We start from the raw sequence: 23,504 nt of genomic DNA on the forward strand, positions 1-23,504 counted from the left end.
GACCTGTGTCCTAGGAATGCAGAAATCGTCGAACTTCTTCAGGACTTGTGAAATGTCGTCTGCGTTTTCGTCTTCGTTCCAAATAAAGGTATCGTGGGCTCTGACGCCATCCTCGCCTATAATGCTTAGTAATGTCGACACACGAACTATGCCCTCTTGTTTATATACACCAGTAGCGATTTCGTAGCGCTGCCACGCTGCTTTCCACGATTTCCATGCGGTGGCTAAATTGTCGTCAAAATTAAGCGCTTTCGGCGGGGGCAAATTGGACGGGGGAATAAAAACTTGAGTCGGCGCTGGTGGCACAACTATGGATGCTTCAGCTGCTTCTGTCATCTTTAGGGGTGAACAGATCCCACTTCTGACACCATGTCACGATTCTGTGAACTCAAAAGGGTTGTTTATTGTGCGAACTCGACTGCCGCCACGTGTGTTGTCGTTGTCTCTTAAGTGTTCTAAATATAAAGATGTTCATCGGCCCAGTGGCGTGACCGTGTAACGCAATATCACGACAGTGAAGAGTTCAATTTTTGGCTTTCAGAGTAAAATTTCACAAGACAGTGAGAAATACCAGTGTCCTGTCGATGAAGGGAAACATCGATTCCATGTGTGGAGACATATTAAAACTGTTATTCAAGTAACGCGGAAAAATCTACTTGAAAGCATTACAGGGTGAGACTTAAATTGAATATTGACCAGAGAACATAAGAAATAAAAACCCATTAGCATTTCGATGATGATGATTTTCTTGAATTGCATCATGCAACCATGTACCTTAGGAAAGATGTCGTGTTTTAAAACGCTGTGACAATCGATGAATCGTACTAGTAAGTTATATCGTAGGCGTGTCGCGAGCTTGTCTCGTGCGATAGGAAATAGTACCGTGTAAATCTACCGTTTAAAAGCTCCATCCATTTGCACATAATTTATCACAGTTATCTGGATAAAGTAGTCGCATCCTGCTCGAGAGAAAGTTTGAGGCTGCTGCGAATCATAGAGGAAAATTTTCAAAAACGCTTCCAACGTCAGTATAATATGTTACGGACGGACAAATGAACAAGAAGGCCATAGCAAACAATCTAAGTTGCCATAGCAACATAAAAAAGCAAAATGTGTGGGAAAAAATGTTTCATGTTGTCGTGCGGTAATATGTCAGCGGTCCTCATGAGGAAGAAGCCGTAATCAGTGAAGCGTATTCAACGAGGGAAGAGGTTTCAATATATTTACAACTTACGAGCACATGGCATTGCTTGACAACCTCACACAAAGATAGGGGGAGACTGGAACCAATACTACTCAGTCTCTACAAATACACTACATCTCCCCCTTTCTTGGACCGAACTACAACGGAAATAACAACAAAGAACGGGGTTCGGAAATAACAACAAGGAACGGAGTCCGAGGACATAGTTCAACAGTCCATGTAAAAACTCCAACATTAACTAGGAATGTCTGATGACAACAGTTAAATGTACGGAAGTCCCAGCATTACTTCAGATAGACTCTATTAGTCTATCCGGAGCTCTTCGCCCCCTGGAAGATCGGCGAAACGGGGTGGGGGCCGCTTCCACGGACTGGGGAGGAGCCGTCGCTGGTGCCTCCGCTGTTACTGCCGGTGTTACGTCCTGCTTTTGATCCTGAGCTGAATCTGTTTCAGCTGATACACCTTCTTGGGCATCAGGTTGTACCTGGGGTTGTCCGGAAATATCCAACCTGACCGGAATAGCCCATGGAACCTCCAAGGACTGGTCCTGATACTCTCTCTCTCCACATGGTTCTGATGCCGACCTGCCCATGCCGTCCCGTCTCACGTGATCGACGTGACGTTTCCACACTCTGCCGTCATTTAATACTATTATGTACGACTTGGGTCCACTTCGCTCAGCTATCGAACCTTGCCACCAGGTGTCCTCTTTTCTGAGGTCTTTCACTGAAACTCTGTCCCCGGGGTAAAATTCTCTGAACTTGGCATGTTCGTCGTGCGTGGCCTTCTGCTTTGCTTGGGAATCCATGACCTTCTCTTCTAAGTTTGGGCGGAGAAGAGTTAGCCGCGTTCGTAGTTCGCGACCCAGGAACAGGCTAGTGGGTGTTCTGCCAGTCGTGGGGTGTCTTGATGACCGATAGGATAAGAGGAAGTTCGCAATACGTTGCTGAATGGAAAGTTTGCTGCCCTTGCAAGCCTTTAGGTGGTTCTTAAACGATTGCCCCATACGCTCCGCTAACCCATTGCTCGCTGCGTGATAAGGTGCTACCCGTACGTGTTTCACACCGTTCACTTTTAGGAAATGAGCAAATTCTTCACTGCGAAACTGCGGCCCGTTATCACTAACGCAGTGAATTGGTATTCCGTATCTGGCAAATAGTTCCTGTAAGATCGCGATTGTCGCTGTTGCTGTCGTGTTTTGAGGAGAAAATCTCGGGCCAACGAGAATGCGCGTCAACAACAATGAGATAATGTTTCTTTTCGTACTCAGCAAAGTCAATGTGAATACGGTGCCAGGGGTTGCTAGGCCACAACCATGGCACAAGTGGAGCCACAGCGGGTGATTTCCGAACCCGCTGGCAACTACCACAGCTTCTCACCGTCTGCTCAATTTCCAGATCAATGTTAGGCCACCATATATAGCTACGAGCTAACTCTTTCATACGGACGATGCCCGGGTGCCCTGTATGTAATTCCTCCAACATATCATTCTGGTACCGTGTAGGAATGATAACCCGTACTCCCCACAGCAAACAATCCTACTCGATAGACAATTCGAAGCGACGGTTAAAGAAAGGTTTTAGGCGCAAGTCGTCAGTGTGCTGAGGCCAACCATGTCTCACAAGTCCCAGCACCTTGGACAGCACAGGGTCTACCCGTGTCGCATGACTGATTTCCTTGAATCAATCAAACGCTCTTCAACTCTAAACACTGCGTGTTCGCCTCCTGCTGTTGACGACAAAGGTAGGCGTGATAAGGCGTCGGCGACCGCATTCTGTTTGGATGGAACAAATCTAATGTCGTAATCAAAGGCTGCGAGCATTATTGCCCAACGTTGTAGCCGCATAGCCGCCAGGGATGGAATTGCCGTTTTTGGCCCGAAAATCCGCTCTAAAGGCTTGTGGTCGGTAAGGATCGTAAAATGTCGACCATAAAGGTATAGATGGAACCGCTTTAATCCAAATACAATTGCCAGAGCCTCTTTATCAATCTGACCGTACCGTTGTTCGTGTTCGTTAAGCGTTCGCGATGCGTAAGCGATGGGACGACGTATGCCATTGGAATAGACGTGCATTATAACCGCGCCTAGACCATAAGGCGAGGCGTCGACGGATAGTTCTACAGGGAGTTCTGGGTTGTAATGCGTCAAGGTAGTTTCTGATCTGAGCGCTTGTTTCACGTTGCCGAATGCTTGTTCACAACTTGACGTCCAGTTCCACGGTCTATTGCCCAACAATTCATACAGAGGGTGCGCCATAGTTGATAGCCTCGGAATAAAGTTGCTAAGTGCTGCTAGCATTCCCAGGAAGGAACGTAATTCTGTCACGTTACTTGGCGAGGGGGCCTCCCTGATAGCTTTAACCTTTTCGTCCGTCGGCTGAAGCCCCCCTTCAGAAAAGCGCAGACCAAAGTATACCACGGAAGGTGCCAAAAACACACATTTGGGAAGCTTGACTCTTAGCCCGTACTTCTGAAACTGCTTGAAGACATTTTCTAAATTACGAAGGTGTTCCTCATCGTTGACCCCTCCTACCAAAAGATCATCCATAATCACACAAGTTCCCTCCAGACCTGCAAGCACTTGCTCAATAAAACGTTGCCAGATAGCGGGACTGGATGAAATGCCAAATGGCAGACGCGTATATCGAAATAGGCCCTTGTGCGTATTGATCGTGCATAGCTGTTGAGAGGCCTTATCCAATACCAATTGTTGATAGGCGCTTCTCAGATCGATCTTGGTGAACTTCTTCCATGTAGAAACTTTTCCCCGAATCTCGTCCAACGTTGGAATAGGGAATTGTTCCGTCTGAATTGCGGGATTAACTGTACCCTTGTAGTCCCCGCAAACTCGTACCGACCCATCGGTCTTAGGAACGCTGACAATGGGTGTGGCCCATTCACTGACTTCTACTGGCTCTATGATCCCCTCCTCTTCCATTCGCTTCAATTCTTTCTCCACTGCGGGCCGTATTGCGTAGGGAACTGGGCGGGCTCTCTGAAACACTGGTTTCACGTTTTCTTTCAAATGCACGGTGGCTGTTACCCCTTTTACCGTACCAAGTTCTACCTTAAATATTTCTGCATATCGCTCCTTTAGGTGCTCAATTCGCTCGTCATTTTCCTGCCCCACCGCTAGTTGGCCATGCGAAGGCGAAAACAAGTTGTGCCAGTCTAAGTGGATCTTCGTCATCCACGCCCTACCAAACAGTGGAGGGGCGTGCCGCTTAGCCCGAACAATTAGTAAGGAAGAGTCATCTGCTGGCCATTATAGGCCACGTCAACTAGGACTTGCCCTGCAACGTCTAGAGGCGTGCCGGTGTAGGCATGGAACGAGCGATTGACTGGTCGTAGTGCTAGGTATTTGAAGTTCCGCTCGTAATCCGCGTAACTCATAACAGACGCTCCTGCCCCAGTATCCACTTCCATGAGAACTTCAACATCTTCAATCCTGATTGGGACCTTAATAGCGGGGGTTGAGATCTCTGAGCCCTGTATTTTAGCCTGGGACGATTCATTTACGCCGAAAATAGAACCGAGGAACTCATCTTCAGTTCACTCTGGATCCTGATCTGTGTGGCGGACGTGCTGATTTTCTACCCCTTTTCTGTAAGAAGGCCTCATGCTACGACATTCCGATAGTAAGTGACCCATTTTATGACATTTATAACACTCTGCGGTTTTGTATCTACAATGTGTGTGGTTCGTTAGACCGCAACGATTACACCTTTTCGGTTTTGTTCCGCCTTGGGCGTTTGCACCGCGATGTCCACTTGGTCTTGCCCCGAGATTGCGTGACAGAAATTTGTCACGCTGGACTTTGTTGACACGTTCGTCGGATTCTTCTCCGTGTGAACCTCCAAGATTACGAACGTCCTTGTGTGCAGCTTCTTGTGCAATAGCAGTGTCCACCGCCTCTTGGAACGTAAAGTTTCGCGATAAAAGTTTCTGCTTGATTTGTTCCGAGTGCAATCCCCAAATAAATCGATCGCGTAAACTTTCATTCAGTTGCTCATTTGTGAATTCGCACGTCCCTGCGAGTTTTTTTAAAGTTCGCACATACTCAGAGATTGACTGACTTGGTTTTTGACAAGCTGAGTGGAACCGATATCTTTCTGCTACCGTCAAACGCGGAGGCCTGAAATGTGCACGAAGGAGTGTCGCCAGCTGATCAAATGTTTTCGTGTTGGGGGCATCCGGGAACGCTAAATCTTTCAATACTCTGTACGAAGTGCTCCCAATCGACGTCAGTAAGATCGCCCTGCGTTTGGCTGCGTTATCCTCATCATCATTGATGTCATAAGCCGTGAAGTACTTTTGAAGACGCTCCAAATAACTCTCGATGTCTTCGGTTTCAGCGTCGAACTCGTTGAAAGGAGGTCTGCCTGCCATTCTCCCGACACTTTCTTCAGTGAAATGTAGTCGTTTTGGACTTCTCGAACGTATTTCCGAATAGCTCTAAGCTGGACAGAGTTGCCTTTAACGCCCACGCGTGGGTTTTGGGAATCCTCGTCGGCACTGAAGCGTATTCAACGAGGGAAGAGGTTTCAATATATTTACAACTTACGAGCACATGGCATTGCTTGACAACCTCACACAAAGATAGGGGGAGACTGGAACCAATACTACTCAGTCTTTACAAATACACCACAATCAGTAATGTTCTTTTTAGATGGCGCCTCCTCAACGAGAGACACAGCAAACGCCACCGACGACGGACCGGCACCAGGTATGGGAAAATCACCGAATTCAAAATATTAGTTTAGAGATGAAATGATACCCGAAGTAAAATTGAAACACAACCTAGTGAAAAATTGTCTATCGAACTTTGGCGCGCATGGCCTATGCACCAACGGCGGGAGTAAACAGTAAACTCAAAATAAGATCGACCTGCGGAAGGGTTATGAGACCGTGAGACTGAGCACCTTAATTGCTTAGTTTTCTCCACGAAAAACTTCATAACATCTTTAAAAGTTTTGAAAAGTGTCCTAGTGAGGTATGGAAGGTAAAAATTTCTCTTATTAAAAAAAAATATTTTGCAATTTTGTTTGGGGCTTTTGTTCACGATTAATAGCTTCTTAATTAATAATTACAACACCTTGTTAACTTTATCATTTCTGTACCTATATAAGCAGTATTACAAGGTTTCAATAATAAGCTGTATTTCGAACATATTGCAGTCCAAGATGATTCAGAATCTGATAATTCAGAAGTTGCCAATCCAGTCGAACGAGGCAGGCATGGGGATGCCAAAAACAGCAGTGAAGAACATGGCTCTGACATAATCACAGTAGCGTCAGATAATGAGGAGAATGTCGGAAATCAACATTTGGGTATTCGCATGACTCAAGTCATTGTGATTGCACTTTTTACTCTGTAGAATAAAGGCCAAAGTTCTCGACAGTGCTTTATGAATCTGCACTCCTTTGCTTTCTTTCAATTTAATTAATTAAGGATTCATTTTCACCAACAAAACCCCTTCTCGAATTGAACTAAAAAACCCCCAAAAGCAACACAAAAAATGGTTATCAAAAGGGCTTGTTCAGTCTTTACGATAACACTAGTCTAAATAAATAAATAAATAAAACGTTACACTGCACGTAGTCCAGCTTTAAAATTGAATGCTAATTTTGCTATTCATTCGAAGATATTAGCAGTGATGAAGAAGGACTGCAAAGACGAAGAAAAGAGCTTTAGAAGAATCGCTGGTACAGGAGAAAGCTAAGCGATTGCGCATTGATCAAAAAGCGCGGGAAGCTCTCGAGACAGCTGAGAAGAAAGGGGCCTTCTACAGGAAAAAATTTAAGCAAATAGTGAAAAAGGTGATCAAAAATGGTAAAAAAAAGTAGAGGCCCTGCTGAAAAAAGGTTTGATGAGTATTCCAAGCACCATCAGAAGCGAGTAAAAAACCAGCTGAAGGAGGAGTGCCAAACTACACTGTCTTTTCTTGGACTATACAATTTTTTGCCACCAAAGTTGAAGTCTTTAACACTGATCATGACGAGCTTTGCCCACCAAAAAAATTTATGCAAATTAGGCTAAGCCGGATCTGAGTTCCGCCTGGCAATTATTAACTGTAAGAGAAGATCTCAGTTCGCGCCCACAGCACGTTCAAGGTGTTGCGGATGAAGTTTCTGTAATTACTTTTTGGCACTTTTTGGCGTCAAAATTGCATAGTTTGGGTAACCCAAAACCCTTAAGTTGACCTTTCTTGTCATAACACGAATGTTTTCCAGAAAGGGACACGCGGTAATGTCGGTGTCACTCGTGTGCAGGCATTTTTTCAAGTAAAACCCACGCGTGGAATCAACTCATGTTTACTTTAACGCTCCTTTTAGGCGCACAATGTAAGCCAAAGCAATTTTAAAGTTAAACGTAAAGATCAGAATATTTTCTTCTAAGGATGATAAATGATCGACGCTGAACTAAATTATACGTTGAAGAAAATGCAAAACAGCATAACATGAAAAAGAGGAAATTTGGAAAAATACGAAGTTACGGAAACCATGAAAATCTTCGATTTTTAAGAAAGGAAATTTTTATAATTCCAAGTTAAGTAAGCTTTTCTAGTGTTTCGTTCGTTAAGGCTTTGTGTAGAGCGGGGCCTTTGTTTTATAAACCGTAAAACTTAGTAACAAGTCGAAACGGCTCGCTCTTGGTTATGATACCAAAGAGTAGAGGGACACCACGGTGATCTTCCAGGTGTTTGATCATCGTCGCCGCTCGTGGTGTACTTCGCTACTTACGTGAGCGAGATCGACGTTCTTCCACTCTTTAATTCTGACAGCTGTGTGAAAGACCTGATCCTTACAATCAAAAACGGTCGATGGTGCTTTTTCAGTGGCGGCTTTAAAGCTCGTCCATATTCAGCGCTTATCCTAAACATGGCATCTCTAGCTATCTACAAGACACGCTGCGATGTATTATTCGTCCATGTTCAACAACAACTGCGCTAGTGAGATAGAGAATCGAAAGATCACATTGTTGCGCTCGAGGCAGAGTGCGCTAAGTTTGCCAAGTTCTACAATGGACAACAGATCGTACGGCCTCCCGCAAGAGTAAGGACAAGGTCTATCAGTTACAAGCAATGGATAAGAGGAATTGTAAAAAGTTTTAATTCGTCCGTGCATCGAAAGGCCGATGGTATGTAATTTTGCTCTTTTCCGTTCTTTACACACTCGCATAGCTGTTAAAATTAAATTTAATTGCGGGTTGTGCAGTCAAAATGCAACGTCGCCCAACATGGTTTTAGTTAAACCAGTGTCTTATGAGGCGCTTCCACCAAAATAATTTAGAAGGGAACAACAACGCTAACCGATTTAATATCTTCTCAAGAACATGTCAAAGTCTATTAAAGCGCACAAATTAAAAATAGTAAGAATTGGTGGTACATGTTAAAAATCATTAAAGAACAGTTCTCAGTTTGGCTCGATAGTGCTGTCACTTTGCACTAATTGTTCATAGTGACTTACTCATTACTTTCAGTATTTGTTGGAGCTTTTCTTCGACGAAATAGGGGACATACAAGAAATCGCAATTCACCTCTAAAACAAAAATAATAACAAGCTCTTCTCCCAATTGGACACCAGATATGACTGCGTAGTAATAATTGCGTAGTACGCGAAGTTGCAGTGTGAAAAAAATAATGAGTGAGGAAAATAATTCTAAGTGCTGTACAGCGCGATTTTTAACATAGATTACCTAGCTAAAAGACCTGCTTGTCTTAGATATTTATGATAATATAGGAAGGTCCCCAAGGAATACTAATAACCCGGCGTGTAATTTTGTGATTGACTAAACCTGATAACTCAGGTTTATGTTTGAAAGGGCAAATCATTTAGTACATTTCACTCCAGAAGTAAATAATCTCTTAACTTTCGTAATTATTATTTTGGTTTCAGGCAAATGGCGTCGAGTTGAAAGATACTAAGTTCCTGAAACATACATCCAAGCTTTGTTGGCAGGCATGCCGAATGCTTTTATAAACTCCCTCTATTAACTATGGTTAGGATTTGCTGAGGGTGTTCATTTAGGATTTGCAGAAACCTTACAAGAGCATATTGTTAGGCTTCAGAAAAATGGAGAAATCAAAGCTGGACAAACCATCAAGATCAAGCTTAGTGGTGATGGAACGAATATTGGAAAGAGGCTTACAGTTGTGAACTTCACCTTTACCATTCTGAATGAAAAGGAGGTGGCAATGGGCGAGAAGGGGAATTATGTACTTGCAGTTATAAAAACATATGATAATCTAAGAGAAAGCCTAGCAGACCTTCGAATGGAAATGTCAAACTTACATGAAATAAGTGTAAATAACAGCACCTATAAAGTTGAGTACTTTTTAGGTGGGGACTGGAAATTTTTAGGACTGGTCTGTGGTCTGGGCTGGGCAAATGAGGATTAAGCTTGTGTGAGGTGCAAGTGTCCCAGGCAGTAACGGTGGGACACAAGTAAAAAGTGGTCAATTAATGACCCCACATTTGGTGCTAGAACCATTGAGGAAATAGCAAAGTTCTCCACTGCAAAAAAATTTTTGGTTGATTGTTATTTCGGAGAAGGTAACGAATCTGATCCAACCGACGCGTCGGCCAACACGTTGACCAACGCGTCGGCCGACACACCACCGACGCGTCGGCCGACACAATACCAAACGCATTACCGACAAAGGAAAACAAACAATTGTAAACCTGCGATGATACGGCTAATTACTTTGCATGTGAAGCATGGAATTAATCGGAAAAATAGTTAGCAGTCAGGACACAAAACGAAAGGCATGCGACGCCATTTTTTTTACGATACTAGGACTTAGTACCTCTCTCCATACAATACTAGTTTCTAGTCTTTCTCGGTGGTATTTGCAAGCTTTTGAGGGTGGGGTTATAACGAGTTTCGTCTTTCTAGAATATTAGTAAATCTTTAGAGGGGGACATGGGAGTCAAGGAATTAGATAAAGAATATTCATTGTTGATCATTAACTTTCTTTTATTTGGTGGCTCCTAAAGGAGCCGTTTTTTTGTTTTTTAGACAGCCTTTTACGAATAAAAGGAGTCTTCCACGGCCCGCGGCAACAGCATCTTGTTGTGTCGTAAGCGTTTGACCATAGGCAGTAGGGCACCTAGCTGCTTTCGGCACTCGTCCTCAATGGTCGTAACGGACAGTTTGGGATCGCCCAGCCTCTCTAGTGTGCTCTCGTAGGTGACGTTGTTGACAATACGGAGTTCAGCAATCCCTAGGAAGTCGCGAATGGTACTTCGGGCAGTTCCGGCCAACCTGTACGCGTTGTTCAAGCTGCACTTTCGCTCTCGGATGACGGACAGCACAGCCCGATAACGCCTGTGGATTTCCTCTAGGTCGTTCCTGTCCACTTTAGCGACTGCCTGTTGGTTGGCTGGTGGCTCTGGCTGGTCCTTTAGCTCTCGCAGCTGCGCTTGCAAGGCCTCGATCTGTTCGTCTTTCTTTCGCATTTTTCTCTTGGAGTTTGCTAGGCGTTGTTCTGTCTCGCGAACGAACGATAAAAAAAACGGCTCCTTTAGGAGCCACCACATACAAAAAAGGAAATGACCAATGAGTTAGTAATCTCTGAATTAACCGACGCGTCGGTGAATTTACCGAAGCGTAGTAAACTTGCCGACACATTTGACGTTATTTTTGTCGGCGAATTTATCTATGTGGAAGTAAGTTAACCGACATATCGGCATTTTCATATTGTAATAATTAGAGCCCCAAATGGTTATATCATAACTCATTAAAACCTGATTAGTGCCCATTCTGAATAGACTGATTAATGAAATTCGGGGTCTGGGTCGAGAAAATACGACATAAAATGGCGTCGACGAACGTACTCGTTTCGTTTATAGTGCAAGGAAAATTACTTATCCTATAACTTAATCCAGATGATAGAAGACAACGGGAAAATTTGGCTTAATCCATCTTCTCAAGGTATAAATAAATGAGAGAAAGTCACCGACGCACCGCCGACGCACCACCGACGTAGCCTATTTTTCCACTGGGAAACCCGCTGCCAACGCGTCGACCGACGCGTCGGCGGACACGTTGGCCGACGCGTCGGTTGGATCAGATTCGTTACCCGTTATTTCGTTACCCGTTATTTCAGTGATTAAATGATTGTTATTTCATCTGTTTGCTTGGTAGTTGTTCCTGTTGCCATCGCCTCTTACAAACTGAAAATTAACAAAGTAACCGTTTACAACTTCTGATTTAATGTATTGCTCCCCAATGATTTTGAATTCTGTGATTGGACTTCTTTGCCCCAGCCAGTAGTATTTGACAGTTCCTGTAATTACATAGGCAAAATCTCCAGCTGGATTCAAAATTCTTTCGTCCCACTTCAACCCAGGATATGAATCAAGTAGCCTATTTGACTGCAATCGGTAAACCATCTTCCCTCTATGAACAACACCGGTCAAAACACAACCAAGACCTTCCATAAAAACATCCTGGTCAACGTTGAGGTCTATGTTTATATTCAGGGTCCTCTCGCCTTCCAGACCAAAGCCTTTTCTTTATTTCACGAAACAATTGGCAGTAAAATGATTGTGTTCTATCCTCAAGGGATGTTTTCGAAGCGTGTAGAGTAGCCGATGTAGTGAATTTTCAGTCTCTTGTTGGATTTGTCAACCTCCGTGACTTCAACATCATACAATTTTCTATCTTTTCTCTGTGAAATTACCTTTTTAACAGGGGTGTATGCTGAGTATTCGTTGCAGAATCGCTTTGGTTCTCTTATCTCTCTCTTTGGCTTGTCCGCCATTTTGAAAATTTGCTCAGGAGGGCATCTGGCTTAGCGGCCGCGCCAGGCTGGAACCGACAAAAACAAATGTCCATCGCAGTGGGGAAACAGTTTGATATGGTAACTTTCCATTTTTCATTTATTGAGGTTTATTTCAAAAGAGTGAGATCAGTAAACTTGGAGTGCATTTTAAGAGCGGGCACTGCATAATTAAACTAACTCGGGTTGATTTTTATTCGGGTATGACTTCTTACTGTAAATACTTGTTGATGATTTCTTCTTCAGGAGTTCCAAGACAGACAAAGACAAAGACAAAGTCAGGAAGAATCAAATCAGGTACCATTATATGACTCAAACACAACTTAATAAACAATCAACAGTTCTTCAGAAGATGGGAATCACATAAAGAACTAAATTAACTCAGGACAGCAAACTTATGGTTTCAAATCTCAAATAATGTTCAAACTGTTTTGTAACAAAGATCTGTATGGCATTATTTTGAGAATAGATTCTTATTCAATTCTTTCAGCCTGAAGATGAAGAAAGTAAAGAAATTACACTAGTAGATACTATTGAGGTAACCGTTTTTCACATTTAAAAAAAAGCTACAGTAACTACATTTAGCTTAAGACAGGTATCTTACAAATCATGGAAAGCCTGGAAAGTCATGGAATTTAATTGTTGCTCATGGAAAGTAATGGAAAATTATAATATAAAATTATATTCTCCTGGTGCATAATCAGATGCGTGGACACGCATTTGTGATAATAAAGTGCTTTAGTCCGGAAGCCAGGACCCTAAAAAAAGGGTTTCGTACAATGACCGGGTCAGAAAAGGTTTGATAGTGGATTTTGATAGAACAAGACCTGCTTATCAATGTCAGCTAGTTAGTAGAGTTGAATTGTGGTATAGGTTACGAGTTAAGCGGCTATTTTAATAGGCCACCTGTTTAAATTCATGGAAACTAGGTTAAGATACAAGACCACTGATAATGGTTAAATCAAACTTTTATTTTGACCTGAATCTACAAATATCGTTACACCTTTGTAGAACGAATCTTAACCACGTTCAGATTGCTCAAATTGAGGTCACGTGACCGAACACGTCACAGCTGCAAGGTCAAAAATGGTGTTTTAGAGCTTTTACTAACCTATTTTAACGTTTTCACTACCATAAATGTGTTAATTATTCATAGATAAACTGATGTTTTATACGTACTTTTAGTGCATTACACACTTTGACACAAATTCTAGCTTATTCAAACTGAAACAATAAAAAATGGTAATTTTTCTTCCATTTCTGGGTCAACATGAAAACGAGGCTCACTCCGGTAGCTTCTGTTTACAGCGTTATTTGCAGTTGTTTATCAAGGGAAACCTATAACATCGTTGCTTCTTAACAAATAAAGTCCCAGTCATGCTCAAAATTTGCAAAGCAAGGTCACGTGACCGAGAAGGTTTGTGATGATTACACTATGCATAAATAGATGTAGGTCACCAACCTCTCTGATAAAGAGAAGACGCTAGTAAGAAATTATAGGCAATGAGTCAGCTAGGGCAATTAATTACAAAGAATAATCTTATACCTAATAGGGAATTACGTATTATTATTGAAGGGTGAACCTTCCAAAGGGCCAAGACAAAGCCCATTTTACGGCAACAGCAGTGTGGAGGATAGTGGCACGGTATGTCTTCCGTGTGGCTTTATATTTACAACGTAACGTGGGTAACCACATCGACTGCCCCTCAAGACAGGCTAAACATAACAAAAGACATAGAAACAGGTCGCTGTTAGTACCTTGGATTGAACTTGGTAAAAAATAAAATAAATAGGTCTGGGTAATATAAGATGGGTGTGTTTCTCAGAATCGATACTTGGGAGTTTAAGAAAGGACGACGGCGACGCCGTGGACAACGTCGCTTAAAAAATAAACTTATATTTTACATGGCCAGAATTTAATTTCACGCACGCGCAGTAGTTATCGACACTTAGAAAAAAACCGTTCAATGTAAACAACCGACTTTACAGAGAAATATGTGGCACTTTTAACTTCTGCGATAAACTGTACGAAATCCTATGAACTTGGGTAAAATGTTCGATCTGATATCGACAGTGCAACTTCCATTGATAAAAAATTTGCCAAAAACGAGTCCGTAGGTTAAAGTTTCGCGTTTCCCAACCAAAAATTGAAAGCAATTAAACCTACCTTCGTATTCCGTACAAATATTTATAACATCAAGTACCGTACTCTACAATGATGATTTTCTTTGCTTCGTGGCCACAACACCGTCAGTAAATTCCAATTTGTTCGGTCTGAAATTTGAAGTTGACATTCACCTCTTTGAAGTTGTCACTGTTCAAGCGTCTGTAAATACATCCTCGTTCTTCCCATCCCAGAACAATGAAGGTCAATATTCGGGTCTCTTCATAAATAACACAGCAGCGAGATGACACAGAGCATTCGAAAATGTTCCGTGCGTTATGGTACTATCTTTCCTGTGATACATCGATCTTCTTCTGATTTTCTAGCCGTCATTTTGCTCTCATCTTTTGATCTAGGCCTAAGTACTAGTAGTCCTCTTCTTACAGGACCTTTGATTGGTGTAAAAAAGGCAAAAGATGATTGTATATCCGGATACGTGATACGAAGATAGAATTTGCCGCGAGAAATGAATAAACGCGCGGCAAATTTGACAGATTTGTTGCATTTCATTCATCAATGAAAGATAAAATCTTTTACTTTAAAAAATGTCAGATACGCCGATTTTAAGGAGATTTCTACCTCACTACGTATCAGAGGACATCCGTGGCGTAACTGTCCAGCCTTGGCGGAACAATCAACTAAAATATGTACAACAACAAAAACAAAATAGTAAGGAATCCTTTTGCTGTATTGACTTTCCCATTACGTTGCTGCTCTGCTGGGAAACCATTAACAAAAAAATCTGAGGACTTCAAATCGTTTGTGCGGGTTTTAAATGAACACATCCCTGGAGGTGGATTTGCCATCAAAGACACTGCAGGAAGAATCGAGGAACACCTTCGTGTGAAATGTGCGTTGATTTCACATCAGTTTAAAACCGCATCTGGCCGCAAAAAAAGGGATTTGCTGAGTGGCAGTTACAGGATGAATATTTTTTTGGAGGAAGTTTAGTCAGTTGAGTTGTTGCATGAAGAATTACAAAAAGAGACAAAAATTTAAAAAAATCTAGTAAAAGAAAACCAAAAAATATACGAAGAACTCCTTGAGGAGATCAAGCAAAAAAAAAAATCAGAGAGGATCAGATGTTAACTGAAACTAAGTCACTGAAAAAATATATGAAAAAACTGGAAACAAAAAATGGGACAGACAAAACTGCAAAAGAACTATCAACCCTCAGTCCCACAACGAAATGGAGGTATCCGAAAGATCTGAAAACCAGGGCACAAAAAGGTCTATGGTTTTTGAGAGCCCATGGCCTCAAACTGAACAGTTTAGAGGTTGAAGAAAGAAACAGTACACGTACAACCCATAATTTCAATTTAGATGACCCTTCCTCAACAGTCCCTACCAACACGGGTAGCACTTCAAAATACTCGACACTCGTACAAAATGACAAAAAGAAAGTGGAAGAGATTTTATTTTTAATGGATCGGTTCAGTGTAAGCGAAGAGTTCTACCATCAACTAACAATGGTGTGTGATGGACTGCCAAGATCATATTTAGTAAAACAGCGCAAGAATCATCTCAATGAATTAAGTCACCTTATGGTAACACCTAGGAAATCACAGGGTGTACAAACTTCATTTAAAGAATTGCTAAAGAAACAAATAATTGACTTGGTAAGTTACATAACATTCATTTGTAAAAAGTCTTTCTTCAAATATGTTTAAGCTTTCTTAATTTGAAACAAGTTAATTATTGAAACACCAGGATGCCACTGGGAGTGTAACAAAATACAGGAAATATGTTTAGCATTCACCGCTTTTCAGCTCACACCAAAACATGCAGCATAAAATTAACATCATTCTGTTTATTCATGCAATTTTAGGGCGAATCAAGTGATCATTCTGTGAGTGATACACAGAGACCGATTAAAGAAAGATTAGTGGAGATGGCGCACGAATGACAAGAAACAGCAACTGCATTATCTTGTCATTCTCGATTTTACAAAAAGAAGACCAACTTATGTCATCAAGAGGTACTTGATGGTACAGCTAAACAACATATTATCACTGAGTTACAAACAAAAAGAGCTGATAAGTCACTAATTAGCTCACAACATTACTTAACATTTTATTTAATCAGGTGAACTAGTTATATTAAGCCTGAAGACCCTCAAGGATACAAATGTTACTAGTCACTTTGTCTCCCTTTCCAACACAAGAGCTGTTTGCAAACACATGCTCATACACATTTTGATATTAACAGGGAACCGCACAATTGCAGTTGTGAAAGGCAGTGAGGATTACACTACAATTGCAGAGTCATTTTAGGATGTCTTACAAGAAATCAACGAAGTACAAGAGGTTGGCTTTGTCAAAGTGGGGGAAAACCAAATCCCTCTGGAGTTATTCCTTTGTCAAAGTGGGGGAAAACCAAATCCCTCTGGAGTTATTCCTTAGTGGAGACTATAAAGTTAGTAAATGTTGCATTTGAAGATGCATGAACATGGATTTGATTATTGGATGTCTTGGGCCCAAATTATGTAATCAATCACTGACATTAACACGTTTAAATAAGTCGAAACAAATCACCCTCAAATTTCTTCCATATAAACAAAATATGATGCTCAGGAAAATATATTTAATTTAATATATTTAATAATTTATAGAAACTGTTATTACTTTTCTCAAATCCTCATATTATTCTCCTCTCTTCCAGTTTCTTTTGTTAATCATGGACCTAAGTGGTGCTACGTCACACTACTCTTGCTTGTGGTGCACAATACACAAAGACAGAAGGTTAGTGAATCTGATAGAGAAATACACTAGCAAATTAAAATCAACATGTCAATAGAAAGAAACCAATCATTTTTAACATTTAGTGACAGAGATGCTTCACCTGGAGTCTTTTACAAATATGACACATTTTCATTTTGTATATTGACTGTTGTTAGTTAAGAGAGCTAACCCTATTTTTCACACCATAGGTATGATATTTCCAAGCCAGATAACTATTATGAAAGCAGCCCACAGAAACGAACACTAGAAGATTTAAAAAGGTGCTGCCATTTAAAACGAGGAAATAAAAACTTTTCCTTTTATTAACTAATTATTTCAGTTTCACTTCGTATTCCTACAAAGTGGGTCTCATCAGGACTCTTGTTGACAGGGCCTATGAGATTAACAACACCTGGTTGGGGTTACACGAAGACATTACCAAGCTTATGGAAATCCTAAAAAAAGAATCTTTTCCCTGCTCATTTAATTGAAAAAGTTGTAAACCGCTACATTACTGGGACCCTAAGTGATCATTGTCCCCAGGTTCCCTCCCCACTTCACCCATATTTTACTTTAAACTACCCTACATTGGCCGTTTTTCTGTCGTCACTCAGAAAAAGATTCGTCACCTTATCAAGCACTATTGCGATGATTTGGATATCAAACTAGTTTTTTCCTCCATTAAGATAGGCAACATGTTTGGCGTCAAGGACCCTGTCCCTGGCGGGCTTCGTTCGCGTGTGGTTTGCAAGTTTGCATGTGCGGGCTGTAATGCCTGTGATGTCGGAAAAACGGCCCGGCATTTTTCCACACGCGTGCGTGAGCACTTGGTCAGTGATAGGGCCTCTCACGTTTTCAAACATCTACAGAATTCTGAACATTGTCGCGCCTTGTGTTCAGTAGATTGTTTCTATATCTTAGATCACGCCTCTATCGAGTTTCCAACTCAAGATAAAAGAAGCTATTCACATCCAAAGAGAACAACCTTCTTTGAATCAACAATTACATCATGTAAATCTAAAGCTATCCTTATAATTTTCACATTGTCACGTTTTTTGTTGTTACTTAATTAGCATGTTGTTGTTACTTAATTAGCATGTACTTATAAATTCAAGTTGTAACGCTTTGTTAATTAACTGAAGATGACAGAGGATTCTGTCGAAACATGTCTTTCAAACTCAGAAGTTTTGTCGTTTTCTTTAAATTTGTTATTTATCATATTTTCATTGCTTTGCTTCTACGGCGATGGGCTGTCTGTCATGTGATCTTTTTTCTTACCAGTTAAGTAACCCTATGTGAGGTTGTCTTTGAAAAAAATTCATAAGTACTTAATTTTTAAGTTGAAGAAAGAAAGTCTCAAGCACTCTAAACAACAAACGTGTCTAGTTACAATGATAAGGTTGAGATCGGACGTCAGCATTATCAGGCGCCTCTGGCAGCCGCGTCAGTCCATGTAACGATCTCACCTTCCCTCCCATCCCACCCCAGGGGAGGACATCCACCACACGGTAATCTCGTGCGTGGGAAATTAATGTTTCCTACCCCTAACCCTGCAGGAGACGGGGCCTACGGTTTATTCGTCCTTATCCGAGAAGACTAGAATATCTATCCATTTCTTGATATTATAAAAAGGTAGCAAATTCTCCTCACTTATTTTAAGACCATGAGTATTTGTCCGGCCGGGGCTCGAACTCTCGACCTCCCGCACACCACAATCCGGCGCTCTAACCAATTGAGCTAACCGGGAGGCGGTTTCATGAGTTTCATGAGTAATCATTATTCGAGGATGATTGTGCGCATCTTGGTGAGACGTACAACAAATTTACTTCTTATGAATCCAATTCAATTCTTATGAGGCGGTTTCATAAGTTTCATGAGTAATCATTATTCGAGGATGATTGTGCGCATCTTGGTGAGACGTACAACAAATTTACTTCTTATGAATACAATTACATCTTATACCTCACCTAAGGTATCCAGTTTTTAAAGGATTCCTGCTGAAGGGGGAATTAAGTTTGTCTACTCACTTTTATGGCTTGAAAATCTGAAAACCGCACAAACCAATTTTGAGACTTCTTTTAATGGATTCTTGTCCAAAATAGTTTTGAACATAACTAATATATCTCTTTTTTTAACATTTACAAAGTGACCGTTGATATAAACCTTTTTCTCTTATTTTTTTCTAAAGAGAATTGGAGACACACCTGTACTGGTAACAAAAGATGAGAATAAGGCAATGAAGGAACTAGTCATCTGTTTTTTTTCTTTTTGCGTGTTTGGAGTCCATATATTCAAGTCTTTTCACTCTGTTATTATACTTATTGTTTCATTAGCGCTTTTCTTTGTCATTTCGTTGACGCCTTATGTCGCTCTGTGCTGCCTGCATTATTTATCATATTATTTAACTGTTTCCTCGTTTTTGCTAAGCGCAGTTTAGTGATGTTTCTGTGGCCATAACAATGTACGATTTTAGTAGTCCTCTTTCCTTCTTGATGTTCGTAATTTTTTTAGGTTGTAGATTGTGTAACTATGGTAACCGTTTGTTAATTCTTTAGTTTCAGTCAACGTCAGTGAAACAGCATTAAAGAATATTATGTTTACATGAAAGATGCGGAGTTGTCAATTCCGAGCCACAGATTTCGCATAAGAGTAGTTTCATCATCTATGCAGTGCAGAAAACATTCAAGATTGCCAGGGTCAAGGATGAAGATTTTGATGCTTGGAATGTGCACCTGAATTCTGTGCTCGTCTGGGAAATAAGGGAGTAGTGCCTCCATTCACGTGACTCGGAATACAAAGAATTTCACATTAAACCTGATGGACGTTCACTTGGAGGACTGTTCTCATTTTAGGAAATTCTTTGAGGGTTGTTATTCTTGAGTATGAAGCTATAATCACTGCCAGATTAAGTAAAGGTGTCTTTGAATTTGTTTATTTCGGGTAAAGACCAATTAGCTGTAAGCCTGGCACCTATTGATTTAAAAAAAAAAAAAAAACAAAGCTCCGATAGTGCATTGTCCCTCTACCCCCTTGCGATTGGGAACTGTAAGGAGAAAAGGTTTTACGATGATTTAACTAAGTCGCATCAAATGATCAGTGAAAAAAAAGTATTAGAACTAATTTTACCTCACCAATCGATACACGGGATCACGTGAATTTAACCACATGAGAAACTAGAAAACCCTCAATGCGGTGAGGTAATTTGCTTTTCGGGGAAAGATCCACAGAGCGCTATGGAGGAAAACTCGAACCTTGTGCCGGAAGGGGAAACCTACTTGTCTGCAGCACTTATGCAGCAGGAATCGACCACATCTGCCACAAAAAAAGAAGTCGATTTCAAAGAAGCCGGGGAATAACCAAGAGGGCATTCCCGCAGAAACAGACAACCACCTTGGAAACAAAAACAAGCAAGCTAAAGACTCTGCTAAAAATTCGTGGACGAAGATGATTCGCCTCAGAGTTATACCTAAACACAATTCAGTTCAAAGACCAAAGCCTTAATGGGAAATTGTTTGGGAACGATGCAAATATTCGCCCAACAACAATCGAGAGGCAATCAGAATTGAATACCACGCTCAAGGCTATGGGAGGAAGTCTTACATTTCTCAAGAAAGCATCCCTCTGACAACACAGACAAACTGTCTGAGTCTGAAATATCACAGTAAGGGGATGATTTATCAGACAACATCACTGAATTACTGGCAGAAAACCATCAAAACGAGTGCTAAAGCCATACGGACGATGTAGTGGCGGAAAAGAAAAAACCACACAAAACTACTGTACAGGAATACGATCTCCTCGTGTAAATCACCGGAGGGTTCACTCAGGATACAGATGTGAGTCCTGATATAAACTCAAAACTAGCTGATATTTTAAATGACTCAGTCTCCAACAAATTGACTAGAGAAAAAGTCAAAGAGCTGCTGGAAAAATACCCCGGGCCAAAGAACTGTAACTCTCAGGTGCCCAAGATCAATCCTGAAATCAGGAAAAACTACCTGGGCCTTCTAAATCACGGGATATAAGAATGCAATAAGCCCAGAAATATCTAGAATTGAATATGGCGTACCACAGGGTTCTTTGTTTGGTCCAAGACTATATACAACATATGTAAAGGACCTTTGCGATTTTGTGTCTATGGGCAATGTTGTAGTGTATGCGGATTATACTACTTTATATTGTATAGACCCATGAACATATTATCTCCAATTTAAATTCTGTGATGGATCAGATCTCATTATGGAGTACGAGTAATAAGCCTATCATTCACCCTGCTAAAACAGAAGTTATGATTTTGAGGAAGACTCCTTGTATTGGTTCTATGTAACCAATACGTTTTGGCTCTGGTTTTTTTTAAATTGTTACATTAGCTGTCTGTCATGGTGTTACCATTGACAACAATCTCCCTTGGTCTACTCACATTGAGAAAGTTAAAAACAGCTACTCCAAACAAGTGGGTGCCCAAATAGGTATTGCAGGACATTTATTTCAAAGCTGTTATTCCTTGTGTGACCTGTGCCATCTCAGTTTGGGGTAATTGCTCTACCCCTCTTCTAAAATCATTGAATTGCATCCATGCTAGTACGTGTCACATTATAAACAAAGTACAATCAATTGACAGTGATAGCATTACTCGTAGAACTCGTGTACCAGGCGATAGCTGAGTTGATGAGTTTCACTGGGTACTTAAGCTTAGTAAACATCCGCTTGAGATGCTGGCATTCCTTCGTAAAAGATTCTTTCGTTGATGACAGGCGGTAAGCTCGGTTCAGCATTGTATTCAGCAGAGATCTTTTGTAACGCTGATCGACATGGCTCTGGTAATGTAAGAGCAGAGTCCTGTATCAGTTGGTTTATGATCCAAAGCCGTCACGAAACCCCAACTGAACTTGAGGCGGCTACACAAAAACCTGTCAGAATAACTTTACCATTTAAAGACCAAAAATCGGCCGACACAGTAAGACATCAGCTGAAAGATCTTGGCCGGAAAATCGGAACTGACCTACAACCAGTTTTCACGAGTCGTAAGATCGAGGGAAAGCTCAAGATACAAGAAGAGAAGCCCGCTTTAATTAACCACCAATGCGTTGTTTACACTTTTAAATGTGATTCGTGCGATGCGGATTATATCGGTTATACCACACGCCATCTTCATCAACGCATAGAAGAACATAAAGCCTCTGTCATTGGCAAGCATCTGAAAGAAGCCCACAGTGTAGCGTCCACTAGCCTAGAGGAAATGTTTTCCGTTCTCAAGAAATGCCGCGGGAAAATGGACTGCCTAATTCACGAAATGTTATTCATTCGCGAACAAAAACCAAAGCTAAACACGCAGTCTGACTCAATACGTGCAAAAGTATTTATTTAAACATATACTGCACGATCTGACATGCTAAACACCAATAACAATGAACGCTCATTATTCTAATGAAGTTATCACATTTTATTTGTATATAATCTCTGAGCTACAATTTTACATCAGTTTTAACATTTTACTTGATAATGAGGACATGCAGACTTCGAAACGTCGTAGTTTTTTACCGTTAATTTTTATTATCAAATGTATTTCTAAACATTCTCTGATTAGAATTATCATTTTACTTTTATTTTTCTCTTAGTGACATTGGACTCAAAAGCACTATACATGCTTCTTGGAAAGGTCAATGAAGAAAACTGCGTTAACTGGGCATGGACTCAATATTGAACCCTGTTTGTTATGTCGTGTAATAAGGGTAATTTGAACATTGTTTTCCAAAAGAAAACGACTGCGCAGTATCATTGTTTCAAGAAAACAGGCATCCCCTTTAGAAGGTTTTTGGTGTGAGCCACCTACACCTTAGAATATCCAGCTTGCTCCTTTACAAGTTTTAGCTTTTGAGATACCATTCCCCTTTGTATTATTAACAGCCTTCCTCTTTGGATGGATACCTGTGGATACTATTTGAAGTCAAAACCTTAATCAGGAAATTATGTCTGATCTAAAAGATAACATGGTAATGCAATTTCACATGAACAAGTCTCTATTTTGATTAATAATATACTAATTTATAACCCCATGACAATAATTTTGGAACTTAAGTTCTCTAGAGCAGACAAGAGGCTCACCTATTTTAAGCTGTGACTCTGTCGAAGTCTTTTACAAGTTATTCCCAAGCACTAACATGGTAAGATCACATGAAAATTTTGGTTTTGTTGTCATATCTTTTTAGTGAATAAATGTTGAGATCACTGCTTGGCTTATTTACCTTGTGATGACTATATGGTAATTATTCTCGTCTGGTTCTCATTTGCACACAAAACTGGAAATTATAATGAACTAAACATGATCAATTCAGTCTTCATTCAACAACTTAAAGCAAGCAAAGGAATATTATTGTTACATATTCTACAATGAGGCCAAAACTCTTGTTCATACTACATGTATTTGAACCATTACTGTGAGTGGTTGCTTTAAATATTTCAGTCTTATGAAGAAGCCACAATAAAAAAAGTGAATATCTCATTTGATTATCGCATTCATGCACATGTTTATCCACTATATACAATACATATAGCTATGAATAACTATGAATGACTATAATACTGGTTTTGATGTTATTCAGTGCCTACATTGTTCTATCTAAGGGGTGT

The 23,504-nt window shown here is 40.7% G+C and overlaps 2 protein-coding genes across 2 annotated transcripts; both read right to left on the reverse strand.

The window, feature by feature from the left end:
• Positions 1-1,493: 1,493 nt before the first annotated feature.
• LOC111318889 (uncharacterized) lies at positions 1,494-2,210 on the reverse strand. Its single transcript, XM_088757864.1, has one exon. It carries the CDS (start codon positions 2,208-2,210, stop codon positions 1,494-1,496), a length of 717 nt encoding a protein of 238 aa, XP_088613990.1.
• A 2,546-nt stretch (positions 2,211-4,756) lies between these two features.
• On the reverse strand, positions 4,757-5,593 carry LOC148732568 (uncharacterized). Its single transcript, XM_088757865.1, has one exon. The coding sequence runs from the start codon at positions 5,591-5,593 to the stop codon at positions 4,757-4,759; it is 837 nt and encodes a 278-aa protein (XP_088613991.1).
• Between the last annotated feature and the right edge of the window lie 17,911 nt (positions 5,594-23,504).

This window comes from Stylophora pistillata, chromosome 4 (assembly GCF_964205215.1).
Source record: "Stylophora pistillata chromosome 4, jaStyPist1.2, whole genome shotgun sequence".
In the NCBI taxonomy this organism is placed as follows: Eukaryota; Metazoa; Cnidaria; class Anthozoa; order Scleractinia; family Pocilloporidae; genus Stylophora; species Stylophora pistillata.

Bases quoted from the DNA above. Each gene is read 5' to 3' on its own strand.
- LOC111318889 (XM_088757864.1), bottom strand. From the start codon at position 2,210: ATGGGGCAATCGTTTAAGAACCACCTAAAGGCTTGCAAGGGCAGCAAA.
- LOC148732568 (XM_088757865.1), bottom strand. From the start codon at position 5,593: ATGGCAGGCAGACCTCCTTTCAACGAGTTCGACGCTGAAACCGAAGAC.